Source organism: Halichoerus grypus, chromosome 8 (assembly GCF_964656455.1).
Source record: "Halichoerus grypus chromosome 8, mHalGry1.hap1.1, whole genome shotgun sequence".
In the NCBI taxonomy this organism is placed as follows: Eukaryota; Metazoa; Chordata; class Mammalia; order Carnivora; family Phocidae; genus Halichoerus; species Halichoerus grypus.
Window position 1 is genome coordinate 141,319,700 of NC_135719.1, and position 14,514 is coordinate 141,334,213.

The 14,514-nt window shown below is 56.9% G+C and overlaps 1 protein-coding gene across 2 annotated transcripts in view; it reads right to left on the bottom strand.

Moving 5' to 3' along the window:
* The window catches only part of PRIMA1 (proline rich membrane anchor 1), a 58,867-nt gene that overhangs the window by 3,394 nt on the left and 40,959 nt on the right, over nt 1-14,514 (bottom strand). The window contains exons 4-5 of one of the 2 annotated variants that reach the window (XR_004910520.2): nt 13,301-13,430; nt 2,839-3,009 (exon numbers count right to left, since the gene is read on the bottom strand). Coding sequence is in view for 1 of the 2 variants with exons in the window: in XM_036071058.2 (XP_035926951.1) it covers nt 13,301-13,430 (130 nt within the window). In the remaining variant the exon portion in view is untranslated. The remainder of the gene's footprint in view (nt 1-2,838; nt 3,010-13,300; nt 13,431-14,514) is intronic. The other variant, XM_036071058.2, reaches the window with a different exon arrangement.

Genomic DNA, 14,514 nt, shown 5'->3' on the forward strand with positions numbered 1-14,514 from the left:
GCGGAAAATGTGATGAAGAAGGTGGCGGTGAAGGCGATGCTGGTGGTAGTGATGGGGGTTGAGGTGGCGGGAACAGTAATGGGGTGGAGTTGGTGGTGGAGGTGGTGGTCACGGTGGTGCGGGTGGTGGAGGTGATGGTGAGGGTGGGGGTGGTTATGGTCGTGTTGATGGGGGTGGATGTGGTAATGGTGCTGCGGCTGATGTTGGCGGGGGTCGTGGTGACGATGACAGCGGTGCTGGTGGCAGAAGTGGCAGGAGTGAAGGTCCAAACTAAATGAGTGCCCACTAGTGGTTCTCAAACACGTCATGTTGGGCCACTTGAAGTTCATTCAGAGGCTGTTTAACCCCAAGAGCCACTTCTGCTATCCATACGCGGCTCAGGAAGGCTGGGAGGGAGGCTTTGAGAAGGCTCTTGCTCACGGGCAGGGGCTCTGGATCTGCAGTCCTACTCTCTGGCCTGGCTCCAACCCCACCTCCTCTCCTGACTGGTTCAGGGGGGCTCCGGCCCCCCGATCTCGGCCACTTACAGGCTGTGGGGCCCAATCCCACATTGCAATACTGCTGCCTCTTGTGTGAAGCTGAGGCCCATGGGGTCGTCACTCAGTCACCTCCTCTGTCCCCACTAATGCTGGGGCTGAGCCTAAACCGGCCTTTGTTGTGCGTTGTCTAAACTGAATGTCCAAGGCCATCTTTGAAAGCCTGGTGATTGGTTGCTTCTGCCTTCTCAAATGTCCCCAGAGCCTTCCCAAACCCAGGCTGAGGAGGACTGGTACCTGGTGACCAGTGGGTGCCTATGGGACAAAGTCTTAGGTGAATCAGTTTGGGGGAGGCAGGGTCTGCAGGGTGGTTATCAGTAGTTTCATGGGTGGGATTATCAGGCCTGCTCAGAGGCGACACCCTGAGATCACATCTATTAACTGTTCCCTTTTTCCTTGCAGCAGAATTAGCTCACAAAACACAGAGAAACCCAAGTGCACTCCCTCCGGGTGTCAGGCTCAGCCACGGTGGCTTCTAGAAACATGAGATGCAAACCAGCCCTTCCTCCTGGGGCCCATCACACTTTGTGCAAAGCACTCTTGGTTACAGATTTTCTTGTCCCCTCTCACAATGGTACCCTGAAGAAGCTAGGCCTGGGGTTAAGAGATTCATTTCATGGGGAAACTGAGGCTTAGGGAGAGCTGTCACTTGCCCAAGGACCCCCAGCTGGTTGGGGGCCACCTGCTCCTACCATATCCTCGTCCAGACATCTTTCCATTAAGTCAGCATTCCCAGCAAGCATTGTCCCCCAACACAAGGGGTTCCCATCGGCTTGGGAAGGCCTTCCTCCACCCTCCTCCTGGAGAGTTCCAAAAGTTCTCAAGAGTCCCATCTCCAGGAGGCCCGTCTCATTTTGCTTGAACCCAGCACATCCCAAGAACCCCATTTATGGAGACGCTCAGGGACACTTTCTAGAACCCCCAGGTTTGTAGGGGTCAGACAGTTGCCTTGTTTGTGATGGGCTTGTGGAAATGACAGCCTCTGAGCCAGCCTCCGTCCCTGGGCCTTTCCTCCTTGGTCTCCTTCCTTTCTCCCCTGGGCCACCCACCCCTTTACAGGGGCTTCGAGCAGCTCTGACTTTGCTGGGTGGGCTTCATTCCTGACTCTGAGTTTGCATGGCCCAGGAAATTGGGTGGGGTGGTGCATTTCCTACATTTGTCATCAATCTACAAGGGGGAGGATGGACATCAGAATCAGGATTCCAGAAAATAGGAACAGACAAAAATCTCTGAGCCCAAACCCACACTGCTTTTCTCCCTAGTAAATGTTCAATCTCGGGCTAGGTCTGAAAAGTCAACCGGAGCAAGTCCGGGTCAGGGGAGATTAGGCTGAAGGGCCTTCCAGAGTGGATAATGGAGAGATGAAGAAAGGGGTCTGGAACTCCCATGGAAATGGGCAAAGCATGGAAGGCACAGAGTAGGAAATCAGCAGGATTTCTTCTGCCAGGAGAAGAGGTGAAATTTCTAAAGCCAGGCTGTGCTAGGAGACCCTTTCGCATTCCCTGGAGGCTTGGAGGGAAATGTTGGCACAGAGGGCCCAGCAGGAAGCAAGCCTGGCTGGAGGGACGCTGAGGACAAGGCAAGGAGACAGCCCCGGGGCCTTCTTGATGGCCCCAGCCAGCTTCCCAGGCAGGAAAGGACAAAGGGCGTCTGGGCAGGGGTTCCACCCAGCAAAGTGGTACTCGCGGCTGGCGCAGCGTCCCCCCCCCACCAGGAGCACTCCAAGAGTCTGGGCATGGCAAGGGGAGCGGGGGGTCGCTGTCCCAAGGGTTCTCCTGAGAAATGGACCTGGTCTGCTCCCCTCCTCCACCAGAGCTGAGCCCTCAATCACTCTACTCTCTGGGCTGTAGCCCCAGCCCACTCCCAAAGCCCTTCTGGGGTTCACAGAAGCCCAGTGGAGTCTGGGGTTTTAGCTACAGCGGGAGATGGCTCTGCCTCACCCCTCCCCGCTGTCCTTCCTCTAGCAGGGCACTTCACGGTGATGCTGCCCAAGCGTTGGGATGTCACGGCTCAGTAAACCCAGGTCCCACCACTTCCAGCTGTGTGATCTTGGGCAAGCCACTTAACCCCTCTCTGCCTCAGTTTCCTGGTCTATAAAATGGGCACAATAATGGTGTCCATTTCATAGGCTTTTTGGGAAATACATTAATGTGGGTTAAGCACTTAGATGAGCATCTGGCATACAGTAAGTGCTCCATAAGTGTTTGTTAGCTCTCAGTACTGCCGTTGGAAAGGGGTCAGCGGGGAGCTGTCCTGTGGGCAAGCGGCGGCCAGCCCTCTCCGGTCTGCACAGACTTCCTACCTAATGCATGCCCCGTGGGGCTCCAGAAATGCCAGAGAGGCTTGCTGGGACCCAGCCTGGCTCCGCAGTGCCGTGAGCCAGCCAGGGCTGGTCCCACTAAACCAAAGAAAGGCATCTGCACCCTGGTGCAGGAAGGGATGGCCACAGACGACGCCCTACAAGGCATGGTTCCTAAAACCAAGAGAAAGGGGAGTGAGCTTTTCCTCGGCCGTGCCCAGGATTCCTGCGTGCCGGAGGTGGGTCCCCCACCCTGGACCCCTTCCCCCTTGCCCGGCCAGCAGCAAGTACTGCGCGGTCTTTCCATGGAGCGCTGTGCTGATGGCTCGGGGGGGCTCAGGCCACCAGCCACGGCCTCCACGGGAGCCGCCTCCCCGCGCCGCCCGCCTGGGCAGGGAGGGCCAGGACCCAGGCGCCCCTCTTGTGTCCTGCTGACAATGACATGACAGGTCCCACCCTCAGCCTGCTGCTCTGCCAGGGGAGCTGGGGACAAAGACAGCTCTGAGGAGCCTGGCAAGGGAGGGCTGCCAGCTCGCTCCATGTCTCAAGCCCCCCATGGAAGGGTCTGGTTTCCGTGAGGTTTAGAGTCTCAGACTCCCTCTTCCGAAAGCATCCATCCTCCCGGGCACCCACCCCCGAAACACACCCCACCCCACCTCTATACACACACCCACCCATACCTACACACAGACCTACACACACCAGAGCGCCCATACATCACACCCATGCACACCCCTCACACATACACACCCCCTTCCACGACGAGATGCCTTTGTCGCCTGCAGGCTTCTCCAAACCTGGGTCAAGAAGCCAGGAAAAGCCTTTGCGAGCCACCCAGGGTAGTTGCTGAAGAAGCACAGCCTCATTTCTAACCCAGCACACCTCCTCCCCTCACCTGCGTGAAGGTGAGTCAGGGATGCAGCTGAGGAGCGTCCTCACCCTCCGACTGAGCCCCCGGTTGGACCACCTCCCGAGGGCTTCCTTGCCCAGCCACCTCCGGCTGAGCAAGCTGAAGGCGGGCGTCGGGAGGCTCGCGGGCTGGCGCTCGGCCCTGGGACCCAGTCAGCAGGGCCGGGCATTTGGACCTCACTCCGAGGGCTCCTTAAATCAGGGACTCCTGTCTTACCCCTCATCCCGCCCCACGACCTCCACCCAGCATGTCTACAGAGATGAATTCAGGGAGGGATGGAGCTTCCTGGTGACAAAAGGGCCCCGAGAAGCAGGGACCCGTCTGGTTCTCCCATCCACTGGCGCCGAGCGTGCCCACCATCTGCCTGCCTTTCTGGCCACGACTGGCTTGCAGCACCATGGGCCTCACTGCACAAAGCTGCTCCCCCTGCAGCCCGCCTCCCACCACCAGGACAGGATTCCATCTCCAGCCACAGCAGGTGGGTCCCTGGTTGGGGGCAGGGCGAGGGGGCATACATGAGCCCAAGCGAGCATCTCGGCCCGAGGCAGATGGGGACACACAGTGCCCTTGCCTCTTCTGGGCTACATCTCTTGCCCTCGGAGGGAGGACTGTGCAGGTGATAAAGATGAGAGATACCGTGGCCTGTGGGACTCAAGAGAAGCCTGTGTGTTGACCCCACCACTGGGGAAAAGCAAGCCCTGGGCTGCCTGGAGGGCGGCTGTGAGCCCCGGAGGAAAGACCACCAGCCCCGGAGTTGGAAGACTGAGTCTTGGTCCTGCAACAAAGCACAAGACTCCGGTCCCTGAGGGGCGCCTGGGTGGCTCAGTTGGTTAAGCGACTGCCTTCGGCTCAGGTCATGATCCTGGAGTCCCGGGATCGAGTCCCACATTGGGCTCCCTGCTCAGCAGGGGGTCTGCTTCTCCCTCTGACCCTCTTCCCTCTCGTGCTCTCTCTCTCATTCTCTCTCTCTCAAATAAATAAATAAAATCTTAAAAAAAAAAAAAAAAAAGAAAAAAGACTCCAGTCCCTGAATCCAGCCGAAGTCCCCAAGGAAGTAAGATGGTCTCGGAGCGGCCACGGCCATGTATCCGTGCTCAGCGCTCGACCAGAGGTGGTCCCTCCTCGGAGCACACTAGCTTTGACTCGACTCATGGCACAGTCAGACGTGGTGGTCTGCACTGCCAGCCAGAGAGGCTGGATTTGGCGCCTGGGGGGTGGTGCTATTACAGGAACTTATAGGGGCAGCAGGGAGAAGTGACGGGAACGGTTGGGTCTCAAGTGTCTAGTCACTGCATCAGGCCCCGCCCGGCCCAAGAGGTTTTGGCACAGAGCTCCAGTCTCAGAACCCCAGGGATCCGAGGGGCCTTCAAGGTGAATGTCTCGCTCCCAGAAGTTCAAGTGAGATGAGGCTGGATGAAAAGGTTCCACTCCTGTCCCCAGTCCCTGTCCCCCCGCCCCGGTCTTGTCTTCCTCCTGCCCAGCTCTGGTCCTGACTGTGCAGGCCGGCAGGGGCCGGGGGAGAGGGCTGGGCCGGGGGTGTGCGCGCCGGGGCTGGGGAGGAGGCAGCAGGTGGAGGGGGCCTGCCTCAGTGTGTCATGCCCAGGCGGGAGGGAGGCCGGGTCACCCGGCGCATGGGGAGGGAGCCACTGAGTCACTGCACACGCACACCAGCTGGAGGACAGCATGAAGGCGGAAGACACTGGGGCTTGGAGGGAGGGGAGCCAAGCTGGAAGCCCAAACTTGTGAAGGGGAGGGGCCAGGCATTTAAAACCGGGTGCATGTTATCTCCTCGGAAAGCAGATTCTACTTCAGGGACGCCTGGGTGGCTCAGTTGGTTAAGCGACTGCCTTCGGCTCAGGTCGTGATCCTGGAGTCCCTGGATTGAGTCCCGCATCGGCTCCCTGCTCAGCAGGGAGTCTGATTCTCCCTCTGACCCTCCCCCCTCTCATGCTCTCTCTCTCTCTCTCTCTCTCAAATAAATAAATAAAATCTTAAAAAAAAAAAAAAAAAAGAAAAGAAAAGCAGATTCTACTTCACTTACCCAGAGGGAGAGAAAAAAACTGAGTTCACTGAAATTCTCAATAGAGTTTGCTAATTTAAAAGGTAGAATCTGAGGGCACCTGGGTGGCTCAGGCAGTTAAGCATCCAACTCCTGATTTCCGCTCAGATCATGATCTCAGGGTCGGGAGATCGAGCCCCCATGTGGGCCTCCGTGCTCAGCGGGGAGTCTGCTTAAGATTCTCTCTCCTCCTGCCCCTCCCCCAGCTTGCGCTCTCTCTGGCTCTTTCTAAAATAAATAAATAAATTAATTAATTAATTAAATAAAAGGTAGAATCTGGCAAGTCTATGTAAACAAGCCTCCATTCAAGCCACAGAAAATCACAGAATAGTGACTACGCGCCAGATGCCACCGGGGAGATGAGGGAGATAAGAGGACCCCTCCCCCCACCCTCTGATGTGCGTGCAAGTGTGCACGTGCATGTGCACACAGTCCCTCACACACATGCGGGGGCACATGCACGTGTAAACACCAACATTAACCTGCCTAGAGCAGAGAGCAGAAACGTAAATCAGGGAAAGCTCCAACTCCAGGGCTGGGGCCGGGAAGAAGGATCTAGAGCAGCCCGAGACACAGGTCAGAGGAGGTGGTGTCTGAGCTGGGGTCTGAGTGAGGAGCAGGAAGGGCTGAGCTGTGAGAGGAGCAGCAGTGTGTGGCTAGAGGGAGCTCCCTGCGAGCTCGAGGAGCAACGAGGAGGGCTGGAAACCTCCGTGACCTGAGCCAGCTCTCTTCCCCAGCCTGGACTCAAGTTTCCTCCCATGACCCAGGAGGCTCATTCTGGCTCAGACCCCACAGGAAACTCGCTTCCACCCCAGGCCACCAGGTCTTCTCTACTTGCCACACAGTCAGCAAGAACCCACCTTTCTCGGCCACCCCCCTCCCAAAGCTCCAAAGAGAATGTCAATTCTAAAAAGAAAATGAACTTTGCTGGCTGATTGGCAATGGGGTCTGTGATTTAGGGAACATCTTGAAACAACACCATGGTGTCAGGCTGGAGAGAGACAAGGATGGGAGAGGGAGCGGGCTGAGTGTGGCAGGTTCCCAGGGAGCTGCCGGCTGCCCCGGAGCGGACAGAGCCTCCAGGCAAACCCGGCACCTCGGGATGGATCACCTGAGGTAGCAGTGCACAGGGAGAGGAGGTGTCGCTGACTCCAGGGCAGCAAGCACATCGCCGCACACGAGGTGACTGAGCCGCAGACAGCACGCTGTCGTGCCAAGGTAGACTCTAATCACGACCCCCACCCGGGAGGCCCCTGTGATGGGGACCAGGCAGTGTTCCGTATGTCTGTGGGCCCTGGGAGGGTGCTGAGCCTTGCTTCTTGGAAAGCCAACAGATAATGTATGAAATGGAAAGAAAATCCTCATAGCCATATACACAGTGCTCAGAGCATGGAGAGAAAGACCAGACCACTGACACCCAGAAGCGGTGGTCTCTCAAGAATGTGGCTGTGGGGAGAGGGGGGGCAGTTAGGGGGCTGCTTTGTTTCTTACCAGGCTTGTGGCAAGTTGACGTTTTCAACTATGTGCCTGTATTACCTCGATAAAAATGTAAAAAGGTGGTTGTGGATGTACGGAGCCCTAACGTTTCTTTCTAACCATAAAGCCGCGTCAGGAAGCAGGCACAGCGTTCCCGACTCTTGGGGTGCGGGGAGCACCCCCTCTCCCAACCTCTTCTCTTTCTCTCCTCCAGCTCTCTCGGATTCTCCCCCTCCTTCACAGCACTCAGGTTTTAAAAGCACGTTATTTATTTGCATAACAGTTAAAAAAAAAAAAAGATTATTTATTTGAGAGAGAGAGAGAGAGAGAGCATGAGTTGGGGAGGGGGGAGTGATGGGGAGCAGACTTCCCGCTCAGCCGGGAGTGGGATGCAGGGCTTGATCCCAAGACCCCAGGATCAGGACCTGAGCCGAAGGCAGACACTTACCAGATGGAGGCCCCCAGGCGTGTGTGTGCGTGTGTGTGTGTGTGTGTGTGTGTGTATTTAATCCGCTTACACCACTAGTGAGGGGCTGAGGGCTCGTCTTGTGAATCTCTACATCCCTGGCACCTAGTCTAGTCCGCGGCACACAGTAGGTGCTATTTGTGGACCAGGCCGAGGAGCACCAGAGCCCAGCGACAACGTGTGTGCTCGGGCACCCTCGGGTGCGCACACCGGAGCTCACTCCCAGGGAGCAGCACGCTTGCTCACCGCCCGCAATCAGCGGTCTGCGGGATCGGCCACACCGCTCTGCAGCCTCCTATCGTCTGTCCACCAATACCTTGTCAATCGGAACGAGACGGCCGTCAAGTGGCTTAATGGCAGATCGATGGCAGAAGGTGAAGGCCCCGTGCCACGGATGACTGGAGGAGGAGGAAAGGTGCTCTTTGGGCGCCTGGGGTGCGGGGGTGACTCGAGGCGGGGGGCCTGGAGGGGATGGGTGTCACCTGTTCTCTGCACGAATGGGGGGGCACCGACAGAAGTTGCAAATGCCCCCCTAGGACGGTGGCCTCACCCCTGAGAGTCCGTGGGCCTGTGAACTTCCTCCCGCTGGCCTGGCCCTCCTACCTGCGCCCTGGCACTTTGTCTCAGTGACTCACATCGATCTTTGCTTGGTTGAGGTCCCCATCCTGTCCTGGACCAATAGCTTCTTTCCTTGTGTCTGCTTTACATTATTTCCGCTTGGTAGTCCCTCCAGATACTCCTCTCCTGGGGGTGGTCTGATCAACACTGTCTCCTCCCCACACCCCCCGACGAGGTGTGTGCCTCGAGGGCAGGGACTGTGCCCGAAGCACCCAGGACGGGAGCTCAGCTTGGAGTCTGCTTGGGACTCTCTCTCTGCTCCACCCCCTCCCCTCGCTCTCTCTCGCAAATAAATAAATAAATCTTAAAAAAAAAAAAAAAGAAGAAGCTGCTCACAGCAAGCTCATAGTAAGGAGGAGGCCACTGAAATGTAAGCTGTGTGGGCTCCCATGGCTGGGGACCCTGCAGAGTTTGGGGTCATTGGCAGGGGACCTGAGGGCCACTGCATGAGTTAGTCCCGCTGTGAGAAGCTCCCCTTCTGAGCCCCTTGGTCTGATGAACACCATTCCCCTTCCAAGAAACCTCTCAGGGCCCTGGGTCTGGGGGAGGTGCCCCTCCTTGGGCTCCCCGCCTTGGAGCACCCCCATCCCCGAGCACCATGTCACCCAGCTCAGAGTTGGGACTCTGGGTGCATTTGTTGACTCACAGGACGCAGTTTGATTCACTAAGCCTGTGAGTAGGAAGTGCTGATTCGACCCCACCTCCCACCAAGGTCATGCCCAGTGAGGGCACCGTGGGGTGCTGCTTCTGCACCTGCTCTTGTCGCCTCCCATTCCTGCAGAGGCCTGTGGAGCCTGCGGCCTGCACCCCAGATGCCAAACCAAGCTGGCGTCTCCAGAACCACCTTGCTACCCCAACTGATTCTAGAACCATCCTCCCAGCAATCTGGCTCCCCAAGGCTGTGTTGGGGCCATTCACAAAGATCTCTTGGAAATCCTCCCCTAGGACATCAGGCTGTGAGAGTTAAAAAAAGACCTGGGTTTATCACTGAATTTTCCTTTTAATGGTTTTACAGTGACATGAAATGCTTTTGTTTCCTGAGAGAAGAGGCATGTTTCAAATGAATTATTAACCAAAAAGAATTGGCCGTGAGCAAGAAATCCTCCATTGACTCTGGAGAGAAATGCACACAGATAGCTGGCTGGCTCGATGCTATCTCTTACAGCCCCCAGCAGAGGTCAGCCCGGGCAGCAGTAGGGGCCATCTGCTCTCCCACACAGGCTATAACTCGGGCTGCCCCCTTCTCCCTCCCCCAAGGGGTTAAGCCTCTCCCACACAGGCCTCCTTCCAGGCCAGTTCTGGGAGTGCTGGCCTCTATTTCTGCCTCTACTTGACCCTGAAGAGAGCCCCCTCCAGTCACTGACTATTTGTCCTTGTGGGCGGGGATGCCCTTTCTGGATGATGAGGTCTGGAGGAGCAGAGGGCTGGGTCTTCTTCCCATGTCCCAGGCCTTTCGAAGAGGAGGATGCGGATCATGGTGCTGTTGCAGAGCAGGGACTGTGCTGGTCTCTATTTCCGCCCCCACGCATCCATTCCATCCTCTCCCTGCCCTGTGCCTTGGGAGGCTGACGCCTACCACTGCATGTCCCGGGCATCCCTGTTCCTTGGGTTTGGCCAGTGAGAGGCGCCCTCGGGAGACGAGGGAGGGTGGACAGAGGTTGGGGTGTATCTCCCTTACCTTTCCTGTTCTGGGGCTCATTTCCATCTGTTCCAACCACAGCTCCTGCTAAGCGGCCCCTCTTGAGTCTCGGGCTCTCTAGGTTCTCTAGTTACTGTGGCACCATTTCATCCCCTTGTCCTGGTCCTAGGGGCGCTTACGCACCCCACGGCCACGGTCCTGGAGTGCTTCAACCCCATTTACTCCCAGGACCCGCCCAAACTCCTGGAAGAAGCCTCGCCCACACCTCTGGATGGGAGACACGCCCACACCCCTGGAAGGAATCCAGCATACACTCCTGGAGGGAGCTCCGCCCACAGCCCTGGAAGATAGCTCCGCCCACACTCCTGGAAAGGAGCCCAGCCCACACTCCTGGAAGGAGCTCCGCCCACACCCTGGAGGAAGCCCCGCCCACATCCTTGGGAGGAAAGCCCCGCCCATACCCTGGAAAGGAGCCCCGCCCACACCCCTGGAAGGGATCAACTGAGCCATGTGGCCTGAGCTTGGTGTCTTTCCAGGCCACTGACAGATCCAGGAACCAAGAGCTCAGAGCCTGTGGAAGGGGACAGAGGGCAGACAGGAGGCCCCTCAGGCTGCTCTGAGGGGAGGGGAGGGGCCACCCCCACACGCCTTCCTGGCCGACCCCCAGCTCCACTGGGACAAAGCCCAGCACCCACAGCTGGCCACGCCGCCAGTCAGCTATTAATGTGAGTTAGTTCTCCTCGTGTCCTCCTGAAGTTGGAGCAGACAGCACGTCTCTCCCGAAGTTTGCGGCAGAGAGGGAAGGCAGAGGTGACCGGAGAATGCTGCCTCTCTTTGAGGGGGGGGGAACAGTGGGAAGGGCGTCCTTGAGGCGACAGTGGCCCCTCTCTGGCAGTGCTACTGGTGGGTCTTGCGTGCTCTTCCTGGCAAACCTCCCGTAGCTCCCTGTGCCTCCCGAGCCCCAGCAAGCTGCTCAGCCCGGTGGGCCAAGCACCTCCCCGTCAGGCACTCGGCTCCCTCCAGCCTCATCTCCCACGGTCCTGGAGCTTCCTGGTGTCCTGGTGCTTTCGCTCACACAGGTGCCTTTGTCTGGAAAGCCTCCCTGCTCTGCTTCTCAAAATCCCCCTCCCACTGCAGCAGGCTCTCAGCTCAGATGCTCTATCGTCCCGATCAGAGTTAGCCATGACTCCTCCGGCCAGCGCCACAGGCTGCCAGCAAGCCTCCCACAGCCTCATGGCCACCTGCCTTGTAATGCGGTCATGGTCATGAGCGTATCTGCCCCCCACCGCCCTTCGGTCGGGTGAGCAGCCCATGGGCACGGCCCGGATCTCACCTGTCTCTGCCCCCACAGAGCCAGGCACACAGTAGGCCACTTGGAATCAGATTGGCTGTGTCCCCGGGGGGTCTCCCAACGTATCCACTTTGGTCTCCAAGGCCAGGCCTCCCCCTGAATTGCAGGGTCTGGGAGCCTTGGAGCCTTTCTGTCCATCTGTCCTCCCTTCCTCAAAGTAGCACCGCCACACCCCAGGTGCCCGGGCACCCTTGAGGAAGGGCAGACAGGAATAATGAGGTCCGCTCTTTGCTCAATCCTAGTGATACCGGCCGCAGTCGGGGCTGGGCTTTGGAGTCACGTTCAAATTTGGAGTCCACTGCTCCCTGGTTGTGCCATTCTGGGCAGTTCCCTTTACCCCTTTGCACCTGGTTCCTCATCTGTAAAATGCAGTGGATTGGAAAAAGATGTGACGAAGATGAACTGAGGGAATGTTAGGGGGGCCAGGAGCCGCCCCCCACACTTGTTGAAGAGACGCTGGGCTACAGCTACTCCCTTGCGACTTGTCATTGTTTGTGGACATTATCTGATAGCATGAGGGCAGGGGGCTTCTAGAAGGGGCTCTTGGCCGAGAGGCAGATCCCCAGGGTTTGGCTGATCCCCGGGGAGCTGCTGTACCTGGGCCCTGTCCCCCTCGTGTCCTGCCAGGATGCTCCCACTCAATCTGGCCTGTCACCCTCCGTGCCTGAACATGCACTCGTTGTCAGACTTTTAACTTGATATTTTACTCTTTCTGCTTTTGAATTATTCAAATGGAATCACATAGAACAACGGATTGAAAGCCTAAAGTGAAATAGTTTAGGTGTTCCAATTGTTCTTAATAGAGACCCCCTAACTTTGGGCCTTCGGGAATTTTCAAAACCTTTATTAGAAATATATGAACAATGCCTAGCACCCTTGGGTGTTTTGCAACATTTTTGTTTGTCTTTTGACTCTCTCTTCCCCCAAGGTCCCGGGAAGCTGGGGTAGACGGGGAACATTTTTTGGAGGCTGGGAAGTCTGGAGGTCAGGGGACCTGGGGGGAAGCTGCTGTGCTGTAATTCCAGGGTGGGGGGAGGGGCATCCACCACATAGCCTATTCTACCAGACTTAGGGGCCCCGGACACAGCTTAAACCTCAGACCCCAATGACAGCCACACTCGGCTGCAGACCCCAGCTCCACGAGGCGGGTGGTGACTGGTGATCATTTTTGAAAGGCAGGGTGAGTTGGTAGTTACAGAAAGGACAGCGAGTGTTTGTGAAAGTGAGTCTGCTGTTTGGATCATTTACGACTCCCCTGGGGCACCCCTGTTCATCCTCCAGAACCCAGCTGAGGTCTTGTTCACTGAAAATCTTCTCTGAGGCATCTCAACCTCTGTCTTCCCCCCAGAGACGCCTGGCTCCCTGTGTCACCCTTCCTCCTCTATCTGCAGCTACTGGAACAATGGACCCCAACGCAGTACTCTGCAAGCGCCTATTATCTGCCAGGCACTGGGGAGTATACATGTTGCGCATACTGTTGACAGAAGCATCTCACCATGCCTCGTGACAGTATATGGCTGTCATTCTTCCCCCCCATTTTACAAGTAGGGAAACTGAGGGTCAAAGAGGTTAAAGTGATTTTTTCCTGGTCCCACAGTTTGAACTGGTATCTGAATTTAGATCTGACTCCAAAACCCAGTTCCTACACCAAACCAACATGGCGCCTCCCTCCAGTGGCTCCATCCCCCACCCTGCAAGGATTATTTCCATACTCTTAGGTCCTAGGCACCTTGAGTGAGCTCCGCAAGGCAGGGCCTGTTACTTCCAGGTGGGGGGGTCACTATATATATACATGTATACATATATATGGGCATTCACTATACATTCTTTCTGCTTACTAAGTGCTTAACAATTTTTATGGCTTAAAGAAAGATGATGGGGGTGGGCGGAGCAGCCCCCAGCCCAGGCGGAGCCCCCTCCGGGCTCAGAGCCCCGGGAGCACTCACCTTTTGATGGCTTTGTAGCAAATGATGACAAGCACAGTGAGAAACACCAGGGAGGCACAACATACCGCAATGATGATCACCAGCCCCGACCACCAGCTTTCCTCAGCGGGGCACGAGGTAGAGTTGGGGGCTGAAAGACATAGTGACAGGCTGAGTCTCCCCCGGATGAGCAGGTGCCGGCCGCGTCAGAGGTGGACTGTTGTGGGTGACACCAAGGGTGGCCTCACCATCATCAGTCCTCCGCCCTCCAGGATGGAGGCTCTCTGACCTGTCCTGCCGTCCCCACCCCCACCCCAGCGGCAGTTGACATCATGGCTGGCCCCCAGCCAGACACGTGCTCCGAGCAGGGGTTAAGCGCTGAGGCCGGGGCCATCCATCCTCCCTTGGCATGAGCTAACTGACAGCAGGGTCAGGTTTAATTTCCCATGAAAAATAACAGAACATCTCATTCTCTCAGTTGAGGCATTAAATCCGCTTCCTCTGAGGGTGGGGGTGGGGAGCAGGGCTCACAGGGCTCACACTGCGGGAGGAAGGAGAGAAAGGGAGGCCCATCAATGTCAGTGTGGTAAGTTGATTTCTTCTAAGAGGCAGGCTGTCTCCCTTCTTGGATTTGGCCCATGCAGTGAGTACCTACAGCCGCCTCAATTTGCACGGGTGGCCAAAATCTGGAAAAGTGTCACCGACAAAGCATCTGACCCTGGGTGCCATGGGGCCCCTTGGTCATTACTCAATCCATGGAGTCTCTGAGGGAGCTTGTCCTCCCCTTGGCACCAGTTATGTGGGGCTGATAACGAAGCACAGGGGTAGATCAGGCTCACAACAAAGCTGGTTCGCTCTCCTGAGAAAAGCAGAAACGTCACACAGCCTCATCCCAGAGGCTCTGAAATGTCCAGACACAACTGGAAAGAAGTGCCCTGAATTGCAAAAGAAATGGGGGGGGGGGAAGGAAAGAGAGAAAGAAGAAGGGAGAAGAGGGAGGGAGGGAAAGAGAGAGGGGGCTGGTGAGGGACAGACGGATGGACAGATAGACAGACACTACTAGCTTTGGGCAGGTCTTCAAGACCTGTGACTCTGTGTAAAGGAATCAAAACTAGGCTCTGGGCTCTGAGTCCAATGACTAATAGACACCTTCAGGGACTCCACAGCACATGGGGAATAAGGGAATGATTTCCCAAGGACACTGTGGATGGCTTCATCTCCATCGTCATTCTTAC